General features: G+C 39.2%; 1 protein-coding gene across 3 annotated transcripts in view; it reads right to left on the bottom strand.

Annotated features, from left to right (window-relative positions):
* saal1 (serum amyloid A-like 1) overlaps positions 1 to 22,565 on the bottom strand; it is a 105,331-nt gene that overhangs the window by 7,842 nt on the left and 74,924 nt on the right. For 2 of the 3 annotated variants that reach the window (XM_048157879.1, XM_048157881.1), the window contains exon 2: positions 229 to 425. In XM_048157879.1, the coding sequence (XP_048013836.1) occupies positions 229 to 425 (197 nt within the window). Of the gene's footprint in view, positions 1 to 228; positions 426 to 960; positions 1,539 to 22,565 lie in introns of those variants that run through there. The other variant, XM_048157880.1, reaches the window with a different exon arrangement.

A 22,565-nucleotide genomic window follows, 5' to 3' on the forward strand; every position in this document is an offset into this window, starting at 1 on the left:
GAAGCAATTTTATGTTTAGTTTTCTCCTGTATCAAATCCATACCGAACTGTGACTTCAATATCGAGGTACGAAGTCATGTTTGAGTACTGTTATAAAGGAGGGTGAACTTTTATAATTTTATAAAATGATATAAATTTTATTTAAAAATAATTTTATTTTTAATAAAACGCAAATTACATATCTAAAACAAAAATTCTATTATTCAATGATAAGTAAGTCTAGCATACTTCAATGAGGCGGGTCAGGGTGCTGAAGAGCCAATGTTTGCTGTACACCGTCTCCCCGATGGCGTCCGCTTCCTCACCGGCCTCAGTCTCATCTTCCTCGGGTGGAGGCGACGGGTTTCGGTCCATCTCCGGCGAACCTGAGGTGGAGGATCCACAACTGTCCCCATCCACCTCCTGAGAGCTTCTGTCATTGTGCTCTGATGAACAAATCAATATTTGACATAAATGCATGAACAAACCTCGAAGGGATGAGATTAAAAGCATGAATAGATAAATGTAAATAATAAAAAATATAAATGCATGCACAAAACTTCAATTCACATGCATGCAGGCAAAAAAAAAAAAAAAAAAAAAAACACTTTTAATGCTTACTTTTAATGTTTTACTCGCTCAAGATGATGAATTAAAATGCATGCATGATTAAATAACGCGTTTAATTATGCTGCCTTCACGTGCTATCGGAAATTTGATAATTCCCACTTCTGAAGTCGTATTTACGATAATCCCGAGAGCACGTGAAGGCAAGCATTATTTTAGTCAAGACACGATGCACCACGCTTCTGCAAAATATGATATACGAGCTTACAAAAACCAGCTGTGGTGTAAGATTACAGCTCGAAAGTTTTTTCAGGATTATTTATATAACATAGTGGCAAATATTCATTTATTTAAATAAACATTAACTGCAAATATGAACAACTGTAGCTTAGTAAACCACATATCCTGACTTACCCATTAATATTGACTTTACACAACCAACGCTAAAATTCCCACGAATATCATTGCGAAAAATGCATTTTAAGCTTTATGGTTTGTTAAAAGCGAATGCTTCCGCTCACAACTCCACAGAGCATGATGGGAAAGAATAAAGAAATAAAAGTGGGTAGAATGGCATTTGCACGAAACCTCTTACATAAGCGGGCGTGGCTTGTGTCACAGTTTAGCAAGTAAACAGTATTTCTCATATGTTTACTCTGCAACAAATTCAATGGCTATTAAAGTGTTTCAGTGTAATTATTCAGCTGTAAATTGTTGTCCAGAACGGAACAGAAGCACACTTTGTCATGATGGTTAGGATGAGCAGGGGCTTGTTTTTGGTCGGATTTCAAATTGTATGTCAGTCACCGGGTCCTCGGCATTGATATATTTAAACGACTACACTTTTATTGTAAACATATCTCTTTTGAGACAAAAAAAAAAAAAACCGTGATTTGAATGCGAGTCAATGACGGTTTCTGAGCCTCCATGCGCCCCCTGGAGGAAGAATCCATGTTGTCTCTTAGAAAACGGAGGACTTCATTTACACATGACAATGTTTTATCCATTAGTCTTCGTCTCATTTTCCAAATAAGATGCTAAATGGTTTATTAATCATGTTCTGTATTTATTTTGCAGGTTCTAGCAGTGAAAGTTATTTTTACTAATCCACATCACACATGTAGACAGAAGCTGTAAATTATTCACATTCTGTCGTAAATATAAAAGGTGCACTAAAAGCTTGATTTAAAGGGTTAGTTCACCCAAAAATGAAAATTCTGTCATTAATTACTCACCCTCATGCCGTTCCACACCTGTAAGACCTTTGTTAATCTCCAGAACACAAATTAAGATATTTTTGTTGAAATCCAATGGCTCAGTGAGGCCTCCATAGCCAGCAATGACATTTCCTCTCTCAAGATCCATTAACCCTCAGGGGTCTGAGGATTTTTGGGATCCTGGAGAAGTTTTGACATGCCCTGACATTTGTGCTTTTTTCAGTTGTTTATAAACATATTAATGGAAAAAGTGTCATTACACTGTATTCAGCACAAACTAGGCTACAATAATATGTGAGGAACATGTATGTACATGTTTGTGTTTTTGAAGGAATAACGTTTATGCGTGGTTATTGAAAAAACAAAAAACTTAAGTCACTGAAATAAAGCCAATAATTTTTAATGATTTAATATATATTAAATCTTTGTTCACAAGACTTCTGGGTATTTGAGGTTGTAGACTAGAGTTTTTGCTTCAAAATGAGGTAAAAAGTATGCTGCCTGCTTGTTCATATAAAACAACAGAGAGATTTAAATTTTCTAAAACATCTTTGGTCAAGAAACACAGTATGCGTGGAGGCGTGAATCCTCATGTATAATGGGTGATTCTCACCTGAGAAGACAAAAGAATCACATAATAATGACCTGAAATGACTTGCATATTATGAGGCCCTTCAGTCAGGTAGGCTGTGAAAAAATCCTCTGTGATCATGATTCAAATCTCATCATAATGTAAATCAAACATACAGAAAAAACAGCAATACTGTGAAATATTATTACAATATAAAATAATGGTATTCTATTATATACTTTAAAATATAATGTATTTCAGTGATGCAAAGTGTCTGAACAATTATGTTACCTCTATGGCATTTCATATAGGCTTTTAGCTTAAAAGCATGCACATTTGGAGAAATATTGATGGATTCTCATATGTTTGTCAATTTTCTATACAGAAGAGTATATTTATTCAGGATTTATTGTCATTACTATGAGTGCTGGATACTGTTTTTTCAATTATACTTGCAGCCGGAGGGCGCTCTGTACACCTTTAGTCCACAAATGCCTGAGCACTAAAGAAGAATAGGCAATCCACGATTGAGACGATGAATGCATGTATTGACTCAGAATTTGCGTCTGAATAGCGCTGGCTCCGTGGGCGTGGCCGCATTAGCGGATAATGAGCTGAATCACAGATTTCTGACATGGCTCTCTTTTCATACAGATTACATAAACACAGAATGTTTGTTTTCGATTTGACTTACACGATTTAAAACCTGACATTTCAACGTTTTTTTAGACACAAGTCTAATTTTTTTGTGATTAGTATTCACTAAGTTACAGTTCATTTTCTGAGAACTATCAGATTGGACTTCCTTCAGAGGGAGACGAGAGATCATGCATCATGTTAGTTTTCTTTATTTTACAAAAAGCACAACATTTTGTTTTTACTCTGAGTGTACACAAATAAAAGAAGATATTCCACAGATTAAAATGATGTATAACTCTTAACTGTATGTGCAACATTAACAGAGTATTTTGAGTCTCTTTCACACTGGTAAGAAAAAAAACGCGGTGGTATCGCCGGCGATACCCTCAGACCTCAGAGTGTTAATGTACTAAAAACATATTTAAATCAGTTCATGTGAGTACAGTGGTTCAATATTAATATTATAAAGCGACGAGAATATTTTTGGTGCACCAAAAAACACAAAATAACGACTTATTAAGTGATGGCCGATTTCAAAACACTGCTTCATGAAGCATCGGAGCATAAATTAATCAGAGTGTCGAATCAGCGGTTCGGAGCGCCAAAGTCACATGGGGTGCTTCTCAATATCCCTCCTCGTTTCCTCGCTCCTCCATCCTCCATCCTATGACCCGGAAAATGATCGAGCTCAGCCATCTTGAAGGACATCTCAATTTTCTAATTGCACCGCGAGGACAACAGACAGCGTCAGAAGCGTCTCACCTGGGCTAAAGACAAAAAGGGCTGGGACTGCTGCTGAGTGGTCCAAAGTTATATTCTCTGATGAAAGTAAATTTTGCATTTTCTTTGGAAATCAGGGTCCCAGAGTCTGGAGGAAGAGAGGAGAGGCACACAATCCTCGTTATTTGAGGTACAGTGTAAAGTTTCCCCAGTCAGTGATGGTTTGGGGTGCCATGTCATCTGCTGGTGTTGGTCCACTGTGTTTTCTGAGGTCCAAGGTCAACACAGCCATATACCAGGACTATAGAGCACTTCATGCTTCCTGCTGCTGACCAACTTTATGGAGATGCAGATTTCATTTTCCAACAGGGAAATGGACCATGGTATCCCTGTTCTTAATTGGCCAGCAAACTCACCTGACCTTAACCCATAGAAAATCTATGGGGTATTGTGAAGAGGAAGATGAGATATGCCAGACCCAACAATGCAGAAGAGCTAAAGGCCACTATCAGAGCAACCTGGGCTCTCATAACACCTGAGCAGTGCCACAGACGATACTAGTCATTATCTACTTGAGTTACAATTCTATAAAGGTAAATGGCTGAATGATGTAGTCAGTTGTTCAAATGTTTTATTGGCAGCAAAATTTTATGATGCAGTTGCATTGCTTTGATAGCTCACCAAAGCACATAAAACTTAGAATGCACAATTAAACTTGCTGAAATTATAATGGCCCTTGATTTTTATTGTATTGATTTATGATTTATGATGTGACAGTTTGTCCACTAATATAGTATGATAGGTGTACAAATTCTTTGTTGTTACAGTAACAACACATTTTTTGCTCTTTTAGTAAGTGACAGTAGTCTTCAGTTACTGACATGTCATGGAATATGATCTGTCAGCATGTTGACTTTGTTATCTGGTTATTTAAACAGCAACTTTCACTGTGTGAGAACATCTGAATTCCTTCCAATCTTTAGCGATAGATTAAAGACTCTATGGCCCTGTTTCATAGACAGGGCTTAGATTAAGCCAGGATTAGGCCTTAGTTCAATACATTTAAGTAGCTTTTATAAACATGCATTAGAAGAAGAAAAAATAACTGGTGTACATCTTGAGACAAAACAATCAAAAATGTGGGGGAGATTCACAAAGAGTGGACTGCAGCTGAAGTCAGTGCTTCAAGAACCACTACGCACAGACATATGCAAGACATGGGTTTCAGCTGTCGCATTTCTTGTGTCAAGCCACTCTTGAACAACAGACAGTGTCAGAAGCGTCTCACCTGGGCTAAAGACAAAAAGGACTGGACTGCTGCTGAGTGGTCCAAAGTTATATTCTCTGATGACAGTAAATTTTGCATTTCCTTTGGAAATCAGGGTCCCAGAGTCTGGAGGAAGAGAGGAGAGGCACACAATCCACGTTGCTTGAGGTCCAGTGTAAAGTTTCCACAGTCAGTGATGGTTTGGGGTGCCATGTCATCTGCTGGTGTTGGTCCACTGTGTTTTCTGAGGTCCAAGGTCAACGCAGCCGTATACCAGGAGGTTTTAGAGCACTTCATGCTTCCTGCTGCTGACCAACTTTATGGAGATGCAGATTTCATTTTCCAACAGGACTTGGCACCTGCACACAGTGCCAAAGCTACCAGTACCTGGTTTAAGGACCATGGTATCCCTGTTCTTAATTGGCCAGCAAACTCGCCTGATCTTAACCCCATAGAAAATCTATGGGGTATTGTGAAGAGGAAGATGAGATATGCCAGACCCAACAATGCAGAAGAGCTAAAGGCCACTATCAGAGCAACCTGGGCTCTCATAACACCTGAGCAGTGCCACAGACTGATCGACTCCATGCCACACCGCATTGCTGCAGTAATTCAGGCAATAGGAGCCCCAACTAAGTATTGAGTGCTGTACATGCTCATACTTTTCATGTTCATACTTTTCAGTTGGCCAAGATTTCTAAAAATCCTTTCTTTGTATTGGTCTTAAGTAATATTCTAATTTTCTGAGATACTGGATTTGGGATTTTCCTTAGTTGTCAGTTATAATCATCAAAATTAAAAGAAATAAACATTTGAAATATATCAGTCTGTGTGTAATGAATGAATATAATATACGAGTTTCACTTTTTGAATGGAATTAGTGAAATAAATCAACTTTTTGATGATATTCTAATAATATGATCAGCACCTGTAAATGTCTGAGCATTTGGCCATGACCTTAGCGATACTAGTCATTATCTACTTGAGTTACAATTCTATAAAGGTAAATGGCCGAATGATGTAGTCAGTTGTTCAAATGTTTTATTGGCAGCAAAATTTTATGATGCAGTTGCATTGCTTTGATAGCTCACCAAAGCACATAAAACTTAGAATGCACAATTAAACTTGCTGAAATTATAATGGCCCTTGATTTTTATTGTATTGATTTATGATTTATGATGTGACAGTTTGTCCACTAATATAGTATGATAGGTGTACAAATTCTTTGTTGTTACAGTAACAACACATTTTTTGCTCTTTTAGTAAGTGACAGTAGTCTTCAGTTACTGACATGTCATGGAATATGATCTGTCAGCATGTTGACTTTGTTATCTGGTTATTTAAACAGCAACTTTCACTGTGTGAGAACGTCTGAATTCCTGCCAATCTTTAGCAATAGATTAAAGACTCTATGGCCCTGTTTCATAGACAGGGCTTAGATTAAGCCAGGATTAGACCTTAGTTCAATACATTTAAGTATCTTTTATAAACACGCATTAGAAGAAGAAAAAATAACTGGTGTGCATCTTGAGACAAAACAATGGCACTGACATATTTTATGTTAATGCAAGTTGCTTTCAGTTAAAACGGCTAAAACATGCATTTTAGTCTGGGACTAGGCTTAAGCCTTGTCTGTGAAACTGAGGGTATATTTCAAAATTACTGAAAAAAGTATTTATTTGTACCATACCAGGTCTGACAGGATTTTTAAGTTAACACATCCCTACATGTCTGGAATTACAATTCAACTGGAATTAGATTTCAATCTCTAACAAACATGAACAGGTTGTCTTTTGGGAGGTAGACCATATGCTATCTCTGTGTAAATATATATGTATAATTGCTACGTGATGTATAAGTTCTTTGGTGATAACAAACATTGCTTCTTTGCAAGCAATGAAAAAGAAACAAGGAACATTAGACATTAAACAGGATATGGATTATACATTAGATAAAACAATTCAATAGCAAAAAAAAAAAAAGATGCTCTGACCCAGTCGTCTAGCCATCACAATTTGGCCCTTGTCAAACATCAACAATCACATTCATTGTAATAAAAAAGACCAGCTTTCTGCTATAAATAACAGCTTTTGTGTATCGTACAAAAAAGAAAGTAAAACAGGGTGATGACAAAATGAGGTGAAATATTCTTTTGAAACTCTAAATGGAAGTGTTAACTGTTTGAACCTTAGATTCAAATTGTAATATGTATTGTTTCAAGAAAATAAAATATGCAATATGTTTTGAAAAATGTTTAAATAAGATTTTCTATTCTATTATTTGTGTCTTTACAGGGAACAATACAATTTGACATAGATGGATGTTGCAGGATCTGTAAGATATTCTTTATACTAAACACCCTGACACAAACAATATATTTTAAGTTAAAATGATTTTGTCCACAGTCTATGCAGATAATTTAACAGATGTTAAGTAAATTAAAAATAACATAATAGCCCTACATAACATTCAGTGCATGTATTGTTCATGAGTCTCAAGCTTACCTGCCTCTATCATCTCTCAGGTGAACCCAGCAACTGTATTCTAGAGAAGAACCACACCCGTCATGTCGATGGTTGCATTTCCATCGAGGATGTAGAAGTTACTTCCTGCACTGGCCACTGTGACAGCAGATCAATGTGAGAGCATTACACAAACATATTCATTTTTTATTTTTAATTCTCAGATTAACTGTAAAGTTTGCATAATATTTCTTTCTAATAAGACTTCCTTTCTGAATACTTAGCTATAAACATGAAATAATTATCAATATTATAACATTTAAAATGTAAAAATTATGAAAATGTAAAGATAAACACCTATGCCAAAATGGATAACAGGGTTGAAAATTAAGACTAATTTAAGCTGTCACTTAGTAGGGACTAGCTACTAGGACCAAATGTTGATTTGTAGTTATTGATAATCTTATATTTCCATAAATGAAAACTAAATTAAAAATGTTTTTTTTTTTACATTTTTTTTTTTTTTTTGGCAACAGGATTGCAAGATATCATACATTTTCTATAATGAACTGAATATCAGTTAAATTCATACATTTTTTAAGTGTGCCTTAGCATCCAAACCTTTGTGTGGATACTGCATATATTGCTGTATTACACACATTTTTGTTAATTTTTTTCCCCCTCAATATTTTAGATTTAAATCGAATGAAACACCAACAATGCCATAGATATCTCCGTCAGTTCGTACTTAGGCCTACCGCCCTTAACACTTTCTCCGACAAGCGAGACTTGTTTTCCTCTTCTTTTTTTTTCATGTAATTTTTGGCATAAAGCCTATATGCTATCTTTGAATAGCTATATCTATCCTATGACTGTAGTAAAACAGACTCAGAGAATGTTAGTATTACTTCTAAGTCAGGGTAGCACCACATTAAATTCTTGACAGGAAGGAACACGATGCAGGGATAAAGGCTGCAAGTTGTGAAAATTACATGATCTAGGACCTTTATATAGTGTGTGCCATTTTAAAGACTGTATTGTAAACTCAAATCAAATGTTCATGTCCAATAAATATTGTAGTTACATGGTCATTATTTCAAAAGAAACAAAAAGGCTTTTGCACATATGATATATTATCTTTCAGTCCCATCGACATTTAATGTTCTAGCAGAGTTTTAGAGTAAACAGTATTAACAGAAGCCTTGGTGGGAAGAAACTTTGTTTAGTCTCTCAAAATGGCATTTATCACTGCTGTCATCTCAAACTAAACAAGGATGTGAGTTCTGAAGGAACCATCATGCACTAAACCAGAATTGACACTCTAAATGTGTACTTTGCTGTCATGAGTTTTTTGCTGGCAAGATCAATCATTTTACACAAACACTGAAAATTCATTCATTTATTCACCCTTATGTTCCAAACTAGTTAAAAAAAATGTTTTATATAGTAATTAATCAACATTTTCTTTAAAGAGGTCTTTAAGATGGGGTTCTGTTCTCACATGTGTTTAGGAAAAGCTGATTTTGAGTATGAAGACACAAAATTAAATAAAACACACACACACACACACACACACACACACACACACACAGAGGTATGTATATGGGTCAATGACGTATAAGGATTTTCGATTTTAAAATACAAAAAATAATAAAATGAATTGTTCAAACATTAAGAATGTTGTGTACACATAAATTCATATTAAAATTTTGAATTTTAGAATTTTCATGTGGTGCGACTGTGATTTATCTTAAAATTAATTAATTTACTTAACATGCTTTACATTTTTTATAAGTTCTCAGTAAAGTGTTTAGAAACAAAGCATTTGCAGTTCTTTTGAGATTCTGTAAAGAATGACCTTATATTTTTGTTCTATAACTTAAGAGTTGCCTTCTTAAATGTAGTTAACAGACTTATTTTTCCTGTAAATTGCATAAAACTGATAAAAAAAGTTTTAAAATTACCATTCACTTAAGCATACTGTATCAGTGATTCATATTTCAGCCACAGAAATTAGATATTTTATTTTTAATTTAATACAGTAATTGCTATAATTGGTTGTACTACATGATGTGCGGTCACTCCAAATGACACAAAGACCTTAAATATCATTAAAAATCTATTTTAAGAGATCAATAAACAGTCAATTGAATATAAAAGCACAAAAACTGCCAATCTAGGACATATATCTTTCATGGAAAACACTCTGCAGTGGTCGGACCACATGGTATTAGGTGGCACCACATGATATTTTCAAATTCAGTCAAAATTTACAGGCACAGAATTGGCCACCTAAACAAAACAAGCTAACTTACCAAAGGTCACTATGAAATTTATAATTAAAGTATATATTTGCAGAAATAACTTAATCATTGTTTTCTGAGGTCATACCAAATTATATCCAAATGTGGTAACTACATACCAGCCATTAAAAAGGTTATTTTTTTCCAAACTTCAATGGGTCCTTCGCAAATTGGTATTGTCACGAATCCTGTCAGTTCCCGGACTACATTTCCCATAATCCTCCCTGCCAGTCACATGCACACACTCCACTCCAATCATCATCTGCCACATACACCTGAAGCTTGTTATCTGGACTATAAATGACTCACACACACACCTCCTGATCGTGAAGTCTTGTTTACCCCGTGTGACATTTCTGAGCGTTATATCCTGTCTGCCTGTTTGTTGTTATCGTTCCTGCCTGTACCTGTTTATTGACCCGTTGCTGCCTGTCCTGACCCTTGCTTTGTATACCGACCTGTGAGTGATATCTGCCAGTCCTGACCTCTGCCTGTATCTGGATTATGATTCTGTCTACCCTCTGCTGTACCTGTTTGCTCCTGTTTGACCCTGCTTGTACAACCACTCTAACTTCAATAAAGCTCGCAGATGGATCTTGCCATGAGTCCTGCATCGTTGCAGGTATATGATGCAAGTTCCTGTCTTTGAATGGATTTTGGAATGGAGCTGACTCGGGAACTGGAGTGGAGTCTGGAGCTGACTCAGGAACTGAAGCGGAGACTGGAGCTGACTTGGGGACAGGAGTGGAGTCTGGAGCTGACACGGAGATTGAGGAAGACACTGGAAGACCAGAAGTCAATTAGCCATTGGTCCCCTTCAGATTCTGGTGAGGGCTTAGTTGTGACAGCGTCCATCTTGACTGAGGGCTCAGGTGTGGCGGCGGCCATCTTGTCTGAGGGGTGTCATGTGTGGTGGCGGCCATCTTGACTGAGGGCTCAGGCGTGGTAGCGGCCATCTTGAACAAGGGCTCAGGCATGGCGGCAGCCATCTTGTGACGAGGCTCTGAAGTGGCAGCGGACATCTTGCGAAGAGACTCTGAAGTGGCGGCGGCCATCTTGCGACGAGGCTCTGGGATGGCGGCCATCTTGTGACAAGGCTCTGGAGTGGCATTAGCAGAAGTAGCTGGAATGAAGGCAGACTTTAATGCTGAGCTGACAGATGTTAGCATGGGGTCTACCATCGTAGTCCCCAGGTCAGTGCTGTTGGAAGCTCAATTGCGTCCTCTGGGAAATACAGTACAGGCAAGCAGGAACGGGCAGATTCGTTGGAGGTGTATGTGAAGGAACCCTGTTGGCTTTTGCACATATGATATATTATCTTTCAGTCCCATCGACAGAAAGACTGTATTGTAAACTCAAATCAAATGTTCATGTCCAATAAATATTGTAGTTACATGGTCATTATTTCAAAAGAAACAAAAAGGCTTTTGCACATATGATATATTATCTTTCAGTCCCATCGACATTTAATGTTCTAGCAGAGTTTTAGAGTAAACAGTATTAACAGAAGCCTTGGTGGGAAGAAACTTTGTTTAGTCTCTCAAAATGGCATTTATCACTGCTGTCATCTCAAACTAAACAAGGATGTGAGTTCTGAAGGAACCATCACGCACTAAACCAGAATTGACACTCTAAATGTGTACTTTGCTGTCATGAGTTTTGTGCTGGTAAGATCAATCATTTTACACAAACACTGAAAATTCATTCATTTATTCACCCTTATGTTCCAAACTAGTAAAAGTTAATTTTTTCTATGGTAATTAATCAACATTTTCTTTAAAGAGGTCTTTAAGATGGGGTTCTGTTCTCACATGTGTTTAGGAAAAGCTGATTTTGAGTATGAAGACACAAAATTAAATAAAACACACACACACACACACACACACACACACACAGAGGTATGTATATGGGTCAATGACATATAAGGATTTTCGACAGGCCAATTTTAAAATACAAAAAATAATAAAATGAATTGTTCAAACATTAATAATAATAATAATAATACATTTTATTTGTAATGCGCTTTTCTTAAACCCAAAGCGCTACAGTAATAGAATAAAACAAAAACAACAAAAGCAATACAATTCATTAGAGAAAGACAGCCTTAAATAAATGTGTCTTAATCAACTTTTTAAAATGATCCAACGTTGGTGCATTTCTGATGGGTAGAGGAAGCACATTCCATAGCTTAGGGGCTTTGTATGAAAAGGCTCTTTCCCCCATGGTCTTTGCTGGAATGAATGTTTGTAACATTAAGAATGTTGTGTACACATAAATTCATATTAAAATATTGAATTTTCTGACCCGCCGTGGCTGCCCGTGACACCTGACCCGCCGTGGCTGCCCGTGACACCTGACCCACCGTGGCTGAACGTGGAACCTGACCCACCATGGCTGCCCGTGACACCTGACCACACACTCCACTCCAATCATCATCTGCCACATACACCTGAAGCTTGTTATCTGGACTATAAATGACTCACACATACACCTCCTGATCGCGAAGTCTTGTTTACCCCGTGTGACATTTCTGAGCGTTATATCCTGTCTGCCTGTTTGTTGTTATCGTTCCTGCCTGTACCTGTTTTTGACCCGTTGCTGCCTGTCCTGACCCTTGCTTTGTATACCGACCTGTGAGTGATATCTGCCAGTCCTGACCTCTGCCTGTATCTGGATTACGATTCTGTCTACCCTCTGCTGTACCTGTTTGCTCCTGTTTGACCCTGCTTGTACAACCACTCTAACTTCAATAAAGCTCGCAGATGGATCTTACCATGAGTCCCGCATCGTTACAGGTATATGATGCAAGTTCCTGTCTTTGAATGGATTTTGAATGGATCATAATGTTTGTTTGTATATTATGATGGAAATATAAATACAAATACTTTGCAGTTTTGTACAGGATTACAAAACACATTGGAAATCATGCCAAATAGTGCAGAAAATGAATTTGAATAAATTTAGAGTAATTTCAAAGACATTTCCAAAACAGAAGTTATGGCCGAACGGTCGCACCACATGATATTTTGACACTTTAAATAACAGAAAATTACAAATAACTAATGTTTTTTGAAAAGTTAAAGTGAGCACATCCACGGGTGTTACGTACAGATGGGCCGAGACACAGATATCAACATAGAAGGATGTTTATTTTAACAAACAGAAGGGTGGACACAGTAATGCAGGTCGTGGAGGGTTTAATGATGGTGGACAGGATGATAACATGTAGGAGGTCAGTTGACACACACGGAGACACAGGAGCACAGAGATTCCCAGGGTGGGCACCCTGGAGACCTACAGGCAAGTGAGGGTGGAGGTGCAGACCGGTGCGGAGGTCTCCAGGGCGGGCCTAGGAGCTCTGGCGGGTAGGGAGCCTCAGGACGCCATGGCGGGTCGGGACCTTCAGGCCCTATATGCCCCCGGTCCTCGATCTCACCTGGAAATGGCCCAGATCCGGTTGACTACGGTAAACCTCGGGATAAACAAAAAGACTAATATTAGCGTAGATGTCATTCTTCTTCTGATGTAACGAGTACATCTGGTGTTATAGGAAGTGTTCCTGTTTCCAGCTGACCTAATTTATGCAGCCTAATAATCCTTTAACAGATTTGAAAATATAAATTGATAATGTGTTATGTATGCCAGGTTAAAGAGATGCGTTTTTAGTCTAGATTTAAACTGACAGATTGTGTCTGCTTCCCGAACAATGCTAGGAAGATTGTTCCAGAGTTTAGGTGATAAATAGGAGAAGGATCTACTGCCTGCGGTTGATTATCAGCTGGCCTGAATTTTGAGATCGCAATAGATGTGAAGGACTATAATGCATTAAAAGCTCGCTCAGGTACTGGGATGCTAAACCATTTAGTGCTTTGTAAGTAATTAGCAAGATTTTAAAATCTATACAATGTTTAACAGGAAGCCAATGCAGTGTTGACAGAACTGGGCTAATATGGTCATACTTCCAAGTTCTAGTAAGAACTCTAGCTGCTGCATTTTGTACAAGCTGTAGTTTATTTATCAAGTGAGCAGAACAACCACCCAGTAGAGCGTTACAGTAATCTAGCCTTGAGGTCATGAATGCGTGAACTAACTGCATTTTTCATTGAGAGCATATGTTGTAGTTTAGATATATTTTTAAGATGGAAGAATGCGGTTTTACAGATGCTAGAAACATGGCCTTCAAATGAAAGATTGGTATTAAAGAGCACACCCAGGTTCCTAACTGACGACGAAGACTTAACAGAACAGCCATTAAGGGCCCTATAATACACCCGGCGCAATGCGACGCAAGGTGCAGCGCAAGTGTGTTTGCTAGTTTGCGTCCGGCGCCATTCACGTTTTCCCGTTCAGCGCCACGTCCTTAAATTAGTAAATGCATTTGCGCCCGTTAGTGCGCTGGTCTAAAAAAGAGGTGTGTTCAGGCGCATTGCCGGCGCATTGCTATTTTAAGGAGCTGAAAATAGACTGAGCCATAGACCAACTCAAACCTGGTCTAAAGACTAAAGTCAATGGCGCAATATTTTTTTGTTAGAGCGCGTTGGTAGAAACTGCGCCTCTGGGCGCGTCCACAGTGCGCGTTGACTTTGCTTATTACACACAGGGATGCGCATCACACAAACATGCCAAATATTAAAAACAAAAGGATTACAGTGTAAAAGAATATTATTGTGTGTAGGCTACATAAATATAAAAATGTAATGATGAACAGTCATTGCGTGTATTAGAATTAGGCTACCTATTTTCAATTCAGTCTATTACTACTTACAATGATGAATGAAATTGGCTAATTAATTGAACAATCGTGCCAATACACACACATATACACTGCGTTCCAAATTATTATGCAAGAGACAAATGAGTAAGATTTCTGTACAATAAACATTCAGATTTTAGTTTTTCTAAGAACATGTTTGTTCGTTTATTTATCCATGTCTTTTTAGATAACTGGGATCAATCTCAGACAAAATAATTTGCCAGGTCTATGGAAACCCTACTTAGAGGTTGTTCCACATTATTAAGCAAGTCACAGTTCTCATGCAATATGGGGAGGAAGAAAGATCTTTCTGAAGATGAAAAGCATGAAATGGTGCAATGTTGTGCAAAAGGCATGAAAACAACTAATATTGTGTGAAACTGAATGGAGATTATCGAATTATCATAAGATTTGTGAGTGATTTAGAGCACAGCAGAACTCGGTCAGATAAAGGCTTATTGAGGAAAGTTCCTGTCAAAAAAATGAATTGTATTAAAAGGGCAGCTATAAAAAAAGCCAGTGTTGAGCAGCAAACAGGTATTTGAAGCTGCTGGTGTCTCTGGAGTCTCGAGAAGCTCTCCATGCAGGCTGGCAGTTGTGCGTAAAGATGCATTTTAGACACCACTAACCAAACCTCACAAAGAGAAACATTTACAGTGGGTGTAGAAATACATGAAGACTCATTTTTAAATAGTTTTATTCACTGACTAATGCCCTACTACAATGGATGGTCTAAATGGATGGATATCTGGATAGTTGGTGCATGGCCACCACGTACCAACAAGACTGCGACGTCAGCAAGGAGCTGGTGGGTGATGATTTGGGCTGGAATACTGGGAAGTGAGATGGAGGGTATTAAAATGAATTTGCAAGATATGTGGAGTTCATAACTGGCCATTTTCAGCTATGGTATAAAAAGGAGGATAGTGCATAGTACAATGCACTATTGTACAATGCACTATGCACTATCCCATGCTGCAAAAAAAAAACACCACAGCAATAAAACTGTTTGAAAATGTATTTCTACACCCACTGTAAATGTTTCTCTTTGTGAGGTTTGGTTTGGAGTGGCTGAAATGCATCTTTAAGCACAACTGCCAGCCTGCATGGAGAGCTTCTTGAGACTCCAGACACACCAGCAGCTTCAAATACCTGTTTGCTGCTCAACACTGGCTTTTTTTATAGCTGCCCTTTTAATACAATACATTTTTTTGATAGGAACTTTCCTTAATAAGCCTTTATCTGACCGAGTTCTGCCGTGCTCTAAATCACTCACAAATCTTATGATAATTCCATAATCTCCCTTCAGTTTCACACAATATTAGTTGTTTTCATGCCTTTTGCACAACATTGCACCATTTCATGCTTTTCATCTTCAGAAAGATCTTTCTTCCTCCCCATATTGCATGAGAACTGTGACTTGCTTAATAATGTGGAACAACCTCTAAGTAGGGTTTCCATAGATCTGGCAAATTATTTTGTCTGAGATTGACACCAGTTATCTAAAAAGACATAGATAAATAAACAAACAAACATTTTCTTAGAAAAACTAAAATCTGAATGTTTATCGTACTGAAATCTTACTGATATGTCAATTGCATAATAATTTGGAACGCAGTGTATATTAACTGACTCATCGCGCGGAGCTATTTGAAAGCCTGCATTTGCAAGCCCGCTTTAACTTCGCGCACGAGCAGATCGGTTTCTTCGCTTGAAAAGCGTTCAGCTTTTCCGCCAACAAATTCCGCCATGTAAATAGCAATCCGCCATGGCGCGAGCGCATCTCGCTCATAAAGGGAATGGGAGATGACACTCTGATTGGTTTATTGAACGTTACGCCCATTACTCATTAAGAGAATAGGGACAACCCATTTCAAAAATGTGCCCCGGCGCACGGACCGTTTTTCCGTTGTTAAAATAGCAAAAGTGGATTTGGACACGCCCTGAGTGCACCTGCGCCGTGCGCTATACACTTTGCGTTTAGATTGTTAAAATAGGGCCCTAAGTGTTAGACAGTATTCTAGGTTATTACGTGAAGAAGTTTTTGGTCCAAAAATTAGAATCTCTGTTTTTTCTGAATTTAGTAGTAGGAAATTATTAAAAAAAATTTATATCAGCTAAGCATTCCATTAATTTTGTGAATTGGTAAGTTTCGTCGCGAAGAAATATAGAGCTGAGTATCATCAGCGTAACAGTGAAAACTAATGCCATGCTTCCTAATGATATCTCCTAAGGGTAGCATGTACAGAGTGAAAAGCAATGGTCCTAGTACTGAGCCTTGCGGTACTCCATATTGAACTTGTGATCGATATGACATCTCTTTGTTTACTCCTACAAACTGATAACGGTCAGATAAGTATGATTTGAACCATGACAATGCAATTCCACTAATGCCAACATCATTTTCAAGTTTATTTACAAGAAAGTTGTGATCGATAGTGTCAAATGCAGCACTAAGATCCAGTAACACTAATAGAGAGATACAACCACGATCTGATGATAAGAGCAAATCATTAGTAACTCTAATGAGAGCCGTCTCAGTACTATGGTATGGTCTAAATCCTGACTGGAAATCCTCACAGATACTATTTCTTTCTAAAAAGGAACATAGTTGTGATGATACTGCCTTTTCTAGTATTTTTGACAAAAAGTGAGATTTGAGATTTGCCTGTAAATGACTAATTCTCCAGGATCAAGTTGTGGTTTTTTAATAAGAGGTTTAATAATAGCCAGCTTAAACGTTTTTGGTATGTATCCTAGTGATAAAGACAAATTAACGATATTAAGAAGAGGCTCTATGACCCCTGGAAGCATCTCTTTCAATAGCTTAGTCAGTATAGGGTCTAACATACATGTTGATTTTGATGATTTAACAAGTTTAGACAATTCCTCTTCTCCTAAAGCAGTGAATGAATTGAATTTTTCCTCAGGGACACTACAATGCACTTTCTGATGTGATACTGTAGTAGACGGTTGCATGGTTATAATTTTCTCTCTAATATTGTCAATCTTGCAAATAAAGAAGTTCCTAAAGTCATTACTGCTGTGCTCTTTGGAAACATCAGAAGTTGAAGCTTTATTTCTTGTTTAATTTAGCCACTGTATCAAATAAATACCTAGGGTTGTGCTTATTTTCTTCTAAAAGTTTTGAAAAATGGGCAGATCTAGCAGTTTTTAAGGCCTTTCTTTACTCAATCATTCTCTCTCTCCACAAAATGCGAAATACTTCTAGTTTTGTTTTCTTCCAGCTGTGCTCCATTTTTCTGGCTCCTACCTTTAGGGCCCGAGTGTGCTCACTGTACCACGGCATTGGATTAATTTCCTTAATCTTTTTTAAACGCAAAGGAGCAACTGAGTCTAATGTGCTGGAAAAGACAGAGGCAATAGTTTCTGTTGCAACATCGAGGTCTTCTAAGCTGTCTAGTATGCTAAGGCGATGAAACTGATCAGGAAGATTATTTATAAAGCGATCTTTAGTGGTAGAAGTGATGGTTCTACCATATTTATGGCAGGGAAGCAGTTTAGCAGCCTTGACTAAATGTAATATACATGTAACGTCTGGATGGATCCGTTCAGAGTCAATAAACTTTGGAATTTTCAGAACGCTTTTAACCTGATGAACTGTGTTTTTAAATCACTAAATCGGCTCCGGCCGACTGCGACTTTTGGCAGGTTTGTGGACCCGTGAGGTTAAACAGAAAACTCCAACTTCCTAACTTTGGAGACTTCAAAAGGAGCACCCCCCCAGGTGTGGGCCCAGAGACTGACCAGACAAATTCCACACATACACACCACCCACACACACAGACACACAAAAACACACAAACATACATTATTGACTGTATATGTAAAATATAACTATGCCAAAATGTACCCGTCATGTATCTCAAGCGTATGCATGTTTCCTAGTGTTTAGACTTAGTTTAAATGAGTGTATTTGTGCTAGTGTTCATTTTAATGATGGAATTTTGTCTGTAAACCATAACTCCTTCTACATGCTTCTCTTATATATCAAGTTTAGATTCATTTTAAAGCTATTTCCATGTCTCATTCATCTATGTATATTACATGGCTGTCAAATGCATTGTTCGATTTGTTTGGTGATGCATAAAGTATGCAAATTCAGCTAGGAGACCAAACAAAGGAACTTTGCCCGCCAAATAGTGCTATGCATCTATTGGCCGTTACAGTTCAGGAGGTGTGTTAGCTTGGTTTTCCATAAAAACAACGACACACAATTTTTCCTTTGTCTCCCGATTGTCTCTCGACTGCCCCTGAACTGCCTCAGGCGACAGCGCTGTCATCACGCGCTCTCCTTCCGGGACGACCATTTCCTTGGACTCTCTCTCTCTCTCTTCTTTCTTCTCTGTCATCTTACGCGTCAGTTAAACCTCGTTTGAAAACCCCGCCGGAGAAACCCTCTCGGAAAGGACCAACCAAGCCAAGCGCATTGAAACTCTGCTGCACCCCGACTTGAACCATATACAAGTATTAATCTCTCTGAAATTTGTCTAAACTGATTTCTGTGCTGGCTCTCAAAAGGGGTTAACTGTCGTAATTTGCCATTCTTTGACCATCCTTCCTTTCCTGTCTCTACATTCCCTTTTGTATATATTTGTATATTCTGTATTTAGACGTATAACCTCTGTAGTCGTAGTTTGCATATATTAAACACATTATTCATGCGCGATTGTTCTTTTTGCTCATTTCAACCAAAACCAGGTCACTTTAACGTTCTTCGATCGCTTTAGGCTTTGATGCTATAATAGGAATTGTTCTCGTGGCCAGAGAACAACTCCGCTTATAACATTCTAGGAGGAGCTAGGTTTGCTGGACGAGCGTAGTTTCTCTAAATGATTATTAAACAAGAACTAATCATATTCTGTTACGGTCTAGCTGTTGTAGAGATGAGGCTGATACGGAAATCCACAATAGATGGGTTTTATTAATATAACGAAGAGTGACAACAACTAAACACATAGTATAACATTTAAGAACAGACAAGGAGTGAAGGGAGTGAGTCCATATATATAGGGAGTGCTAACGAGGAAGTCCAGGTGATGATGATGAGTGATGATGAGGAGCTGACAAGGGAAGTGAGTGCAGGTGAGGAGACAAGAGGATCATGGGAAATGAAGTCCGGGGAACAAGGGATCTGTGACATTACCCCCCCCCCTCACGGCGTAGATGAAACACCGGGGAGGGGGGTGGGCGGGTCCATGAGCCAAGGCGGGTCAGGAGACGTGGGCCGCCTCGGCGGGTCAGGAGACGCGGGCCGCCTCGGCGGGTCAGGTGCAGCGGGCGGCCACGGCGGGTCAGGTGCGGGTCAGTGCGGGTCAGGAGGTTCAGGTGCAGCGGGCGGCCATGGCAGGTCAGGAGCCTTGGGCGGCCATGGCGAAGCCCTACCCACATGTGTGGCGCCCACATGTACCCCACCCACGGGTACTTGCCCCCCCCCAAAAAAATACTTGGGGAGGTTTAGGATAATTATGAGGAGTCCAAGGAATGTAGTGGATTTGTGGGCGGAGGAGCATGGAGCTGGCTTGGCGGCGCATGGAGCGGCTGGTTCGGTGAAGGAGCATGGAGCGGAGGGCTCGGCGGCTGAGGCAGGAGCGGAGGGCTCGGCGGCTGAGGCAGGAGCGGAGGGCTCGGCGGCTGAGGCAGGAGCGGAGGGCTCGGCGGCTGAGGCAGGAGCGGAGGGCTCGGCGGCTGAGGCAGGAGCGGAGGGCTCGGCGGCTGAGGCAGGAGCGGAGGGCTCGGCGGCTGAGGCAGGAGATAATGGCTCGGCGGCTGAGACTGGAGATAATGGCTCGGCGGCTGAGACTGGAGAAATTAGCTCGGCTGAGACTGGAGAAATTGGCTCGGTAACAAAGTCAATAAGCCAGGCCGCATCACATGGCGGCTTGTGTGAGGCTGGAGCCTCCTTGGTGAGGGCTGGAGCGGCAGGTTCGTGACAGGCTGGGGCAGCTTTTTTCCTCCTCCTCCGCTTTTTGGACCCAGCAGAGGAGTGTGGGTCCAGTGTGGGACAGGCAGGGAGTTCACTGGAGGGGTATGCGGAGGAAGACGGAGGCTGACTAACTGGCCCAGCCAACCGTGTTTCTGAACGGACTGGACGAAACAAACACTCATCCCGAACCTCTTCAACTAGGAATTTGGAGCCATTTAAACACAAAATTAAATTGATAGTTTCGCTTAAGGAGAAACGATAATCAGGTTCATCAAAACGGATAGTGTTGTCGTCCAGTCCATCCAGAAACAGGGCGATCAAATTAGCGTCTGGCCAGTCAGTCAAAAAAGCGAGCTCAACGAACTCCTCCACATACCTCTCCAGCGAACGACCAACCTGTAGGAGCCCGATGAGACGATTTCCGGCTGTCATAGAAGAGGGAGGCATGGGAGAAGCTGGAGCCAGGGTAATGAAGAAAGACTCCATCTTTTCTTTGTTGTGGAAAATCCAGCGGTTTAAAGGTCCGTTCTTCTGTTACGTGTACTGGTAGAAGGATGAGGCAGATACAGAAATCCACAATAGATGGGTTTTATTAATATAACGAAGAGTGACAACAACTAAACACATAGTATAACATTTAAGAACAGACAAGGAGTGAAGGGAGTGAGTCCATATATATAGGGAGTGCTAACGAGGAAGTCCAGGTGATGATGATGAGGAGCTGACAAGGGAAGTGAGTGCAGGTGAGGAGACAAGAGGATCATGGGAAATGAAGTCCAGGGAACAAGGGATCTGTGACATATATATGATTGATTATAATTTGTTGTAATTAATTCACAATATATATTTAATTCCCCCTTGGGTTGATATATGCGTCATAATTGATCATAAAGCTTTATGATTTATTATAATTCATATATAATATAACCCATAAATTTATTAATAACTGTACAACCGCTACATACACAAGACTAGATAATGATCTGAGATGTCGTCTCTCTGCTGCAGAATTTCAACGGCCTCAATATCGATTCCATGTGACAATATTAGATCTAAAGTATGATTACGACAATGAGTGGGTCCTGACACGTGTTGTCTAATGCCAATAGAATTTAGAATGTCTGTAAATGCCAATCCCAATGAGTCTTTTTTATTATCTACATGGATATTAATACATAATGTTACATAGAGTACCATCACTTCGAAGGAATTATATTTGAAAGACTTTTGACTAATACTGTAAATATTACTATAAATTACAGCAACAACGCGCCTTTGCCTTTCTGTCGAGGATTGTGTCGATAATCATAACCTTGAGGGCTAGACTCATTTAAAGTAATGTAATCGTCTGGTTTTAGCCAGTTTTCTGTCAAACACAGCACATCTAGATTATTATCTGTGATAATATCATTTACAATAAGTGCTTTTGAAGAAAGGGATCTAATATTTAACAACCAAAGCTTTATCACTTGTTTATCATTATTATCTCTATTTTTTATTTGTTGAACATCAACTAAATTTTTAAAATTAAATGGGTTTGGAAGTTTTTTGTTTTTACTAATTCGGGGTACAGACATGTGATAATATCTAGGTGTAAGAGTTTCTATGTGTTGGGAATTATCTGACTTCTGTAACGTAAGGCAGCTAGCAGACGGTCGGTTTGGCCAGTTTGTCTGCTGCTTCCTGACCTGGACCCCAGTTTGTCATGTTTCAGCTTTAAGACTATGTGCCATATTACTAGAGAGAAGAGCAGCACCATCCCAGGAGGGATGAATACTATCTCTCCTTCTACAGCTCAGGTCTGCCCCAAAAACTTTTCCAATTGTCTATTCTGCGGACACCACTTAGACAGCCAGCAACTGAGTGATGATAATCTGCTAACTATCTCATCACTCCGATGTACAGGAAGGGGACCAGAGCAAATTACTTTTCCTGACATTGTACTTGCGAGTTCACACACCTCTTTAATGTTAATTTTAGTGATCTCCGACTGGCGAAGTCGAACATCATTAGTGCCGACGTGAATAATAATTTTAGAGTATTTACAATTAGCATTAGCCAACACTTTTAAATTTGCTTTGATGTCAGGTGCTCTGGCTCCCGGCAAACATGTGACTATGGTGGCTGGTGTCTCTATTTT

The sequence above is a fragment of the Megalobrama amblycephala genome, linkage group LG15, assembly GCF_018812025.1.
Source record: "Megalobrama amblycephala isolate DHTTF-2021 linkage group LG15, ASM1881202v1, whole genome shotgun sequence".
In the NCBI taxonomy this organism is placed as follows: Eukaryota; Metazoa; Chordata; class Actinopteri; order Cypriniformes; family Xenocyprididae; genus Megalobrama; species Megalobrama amblycephala.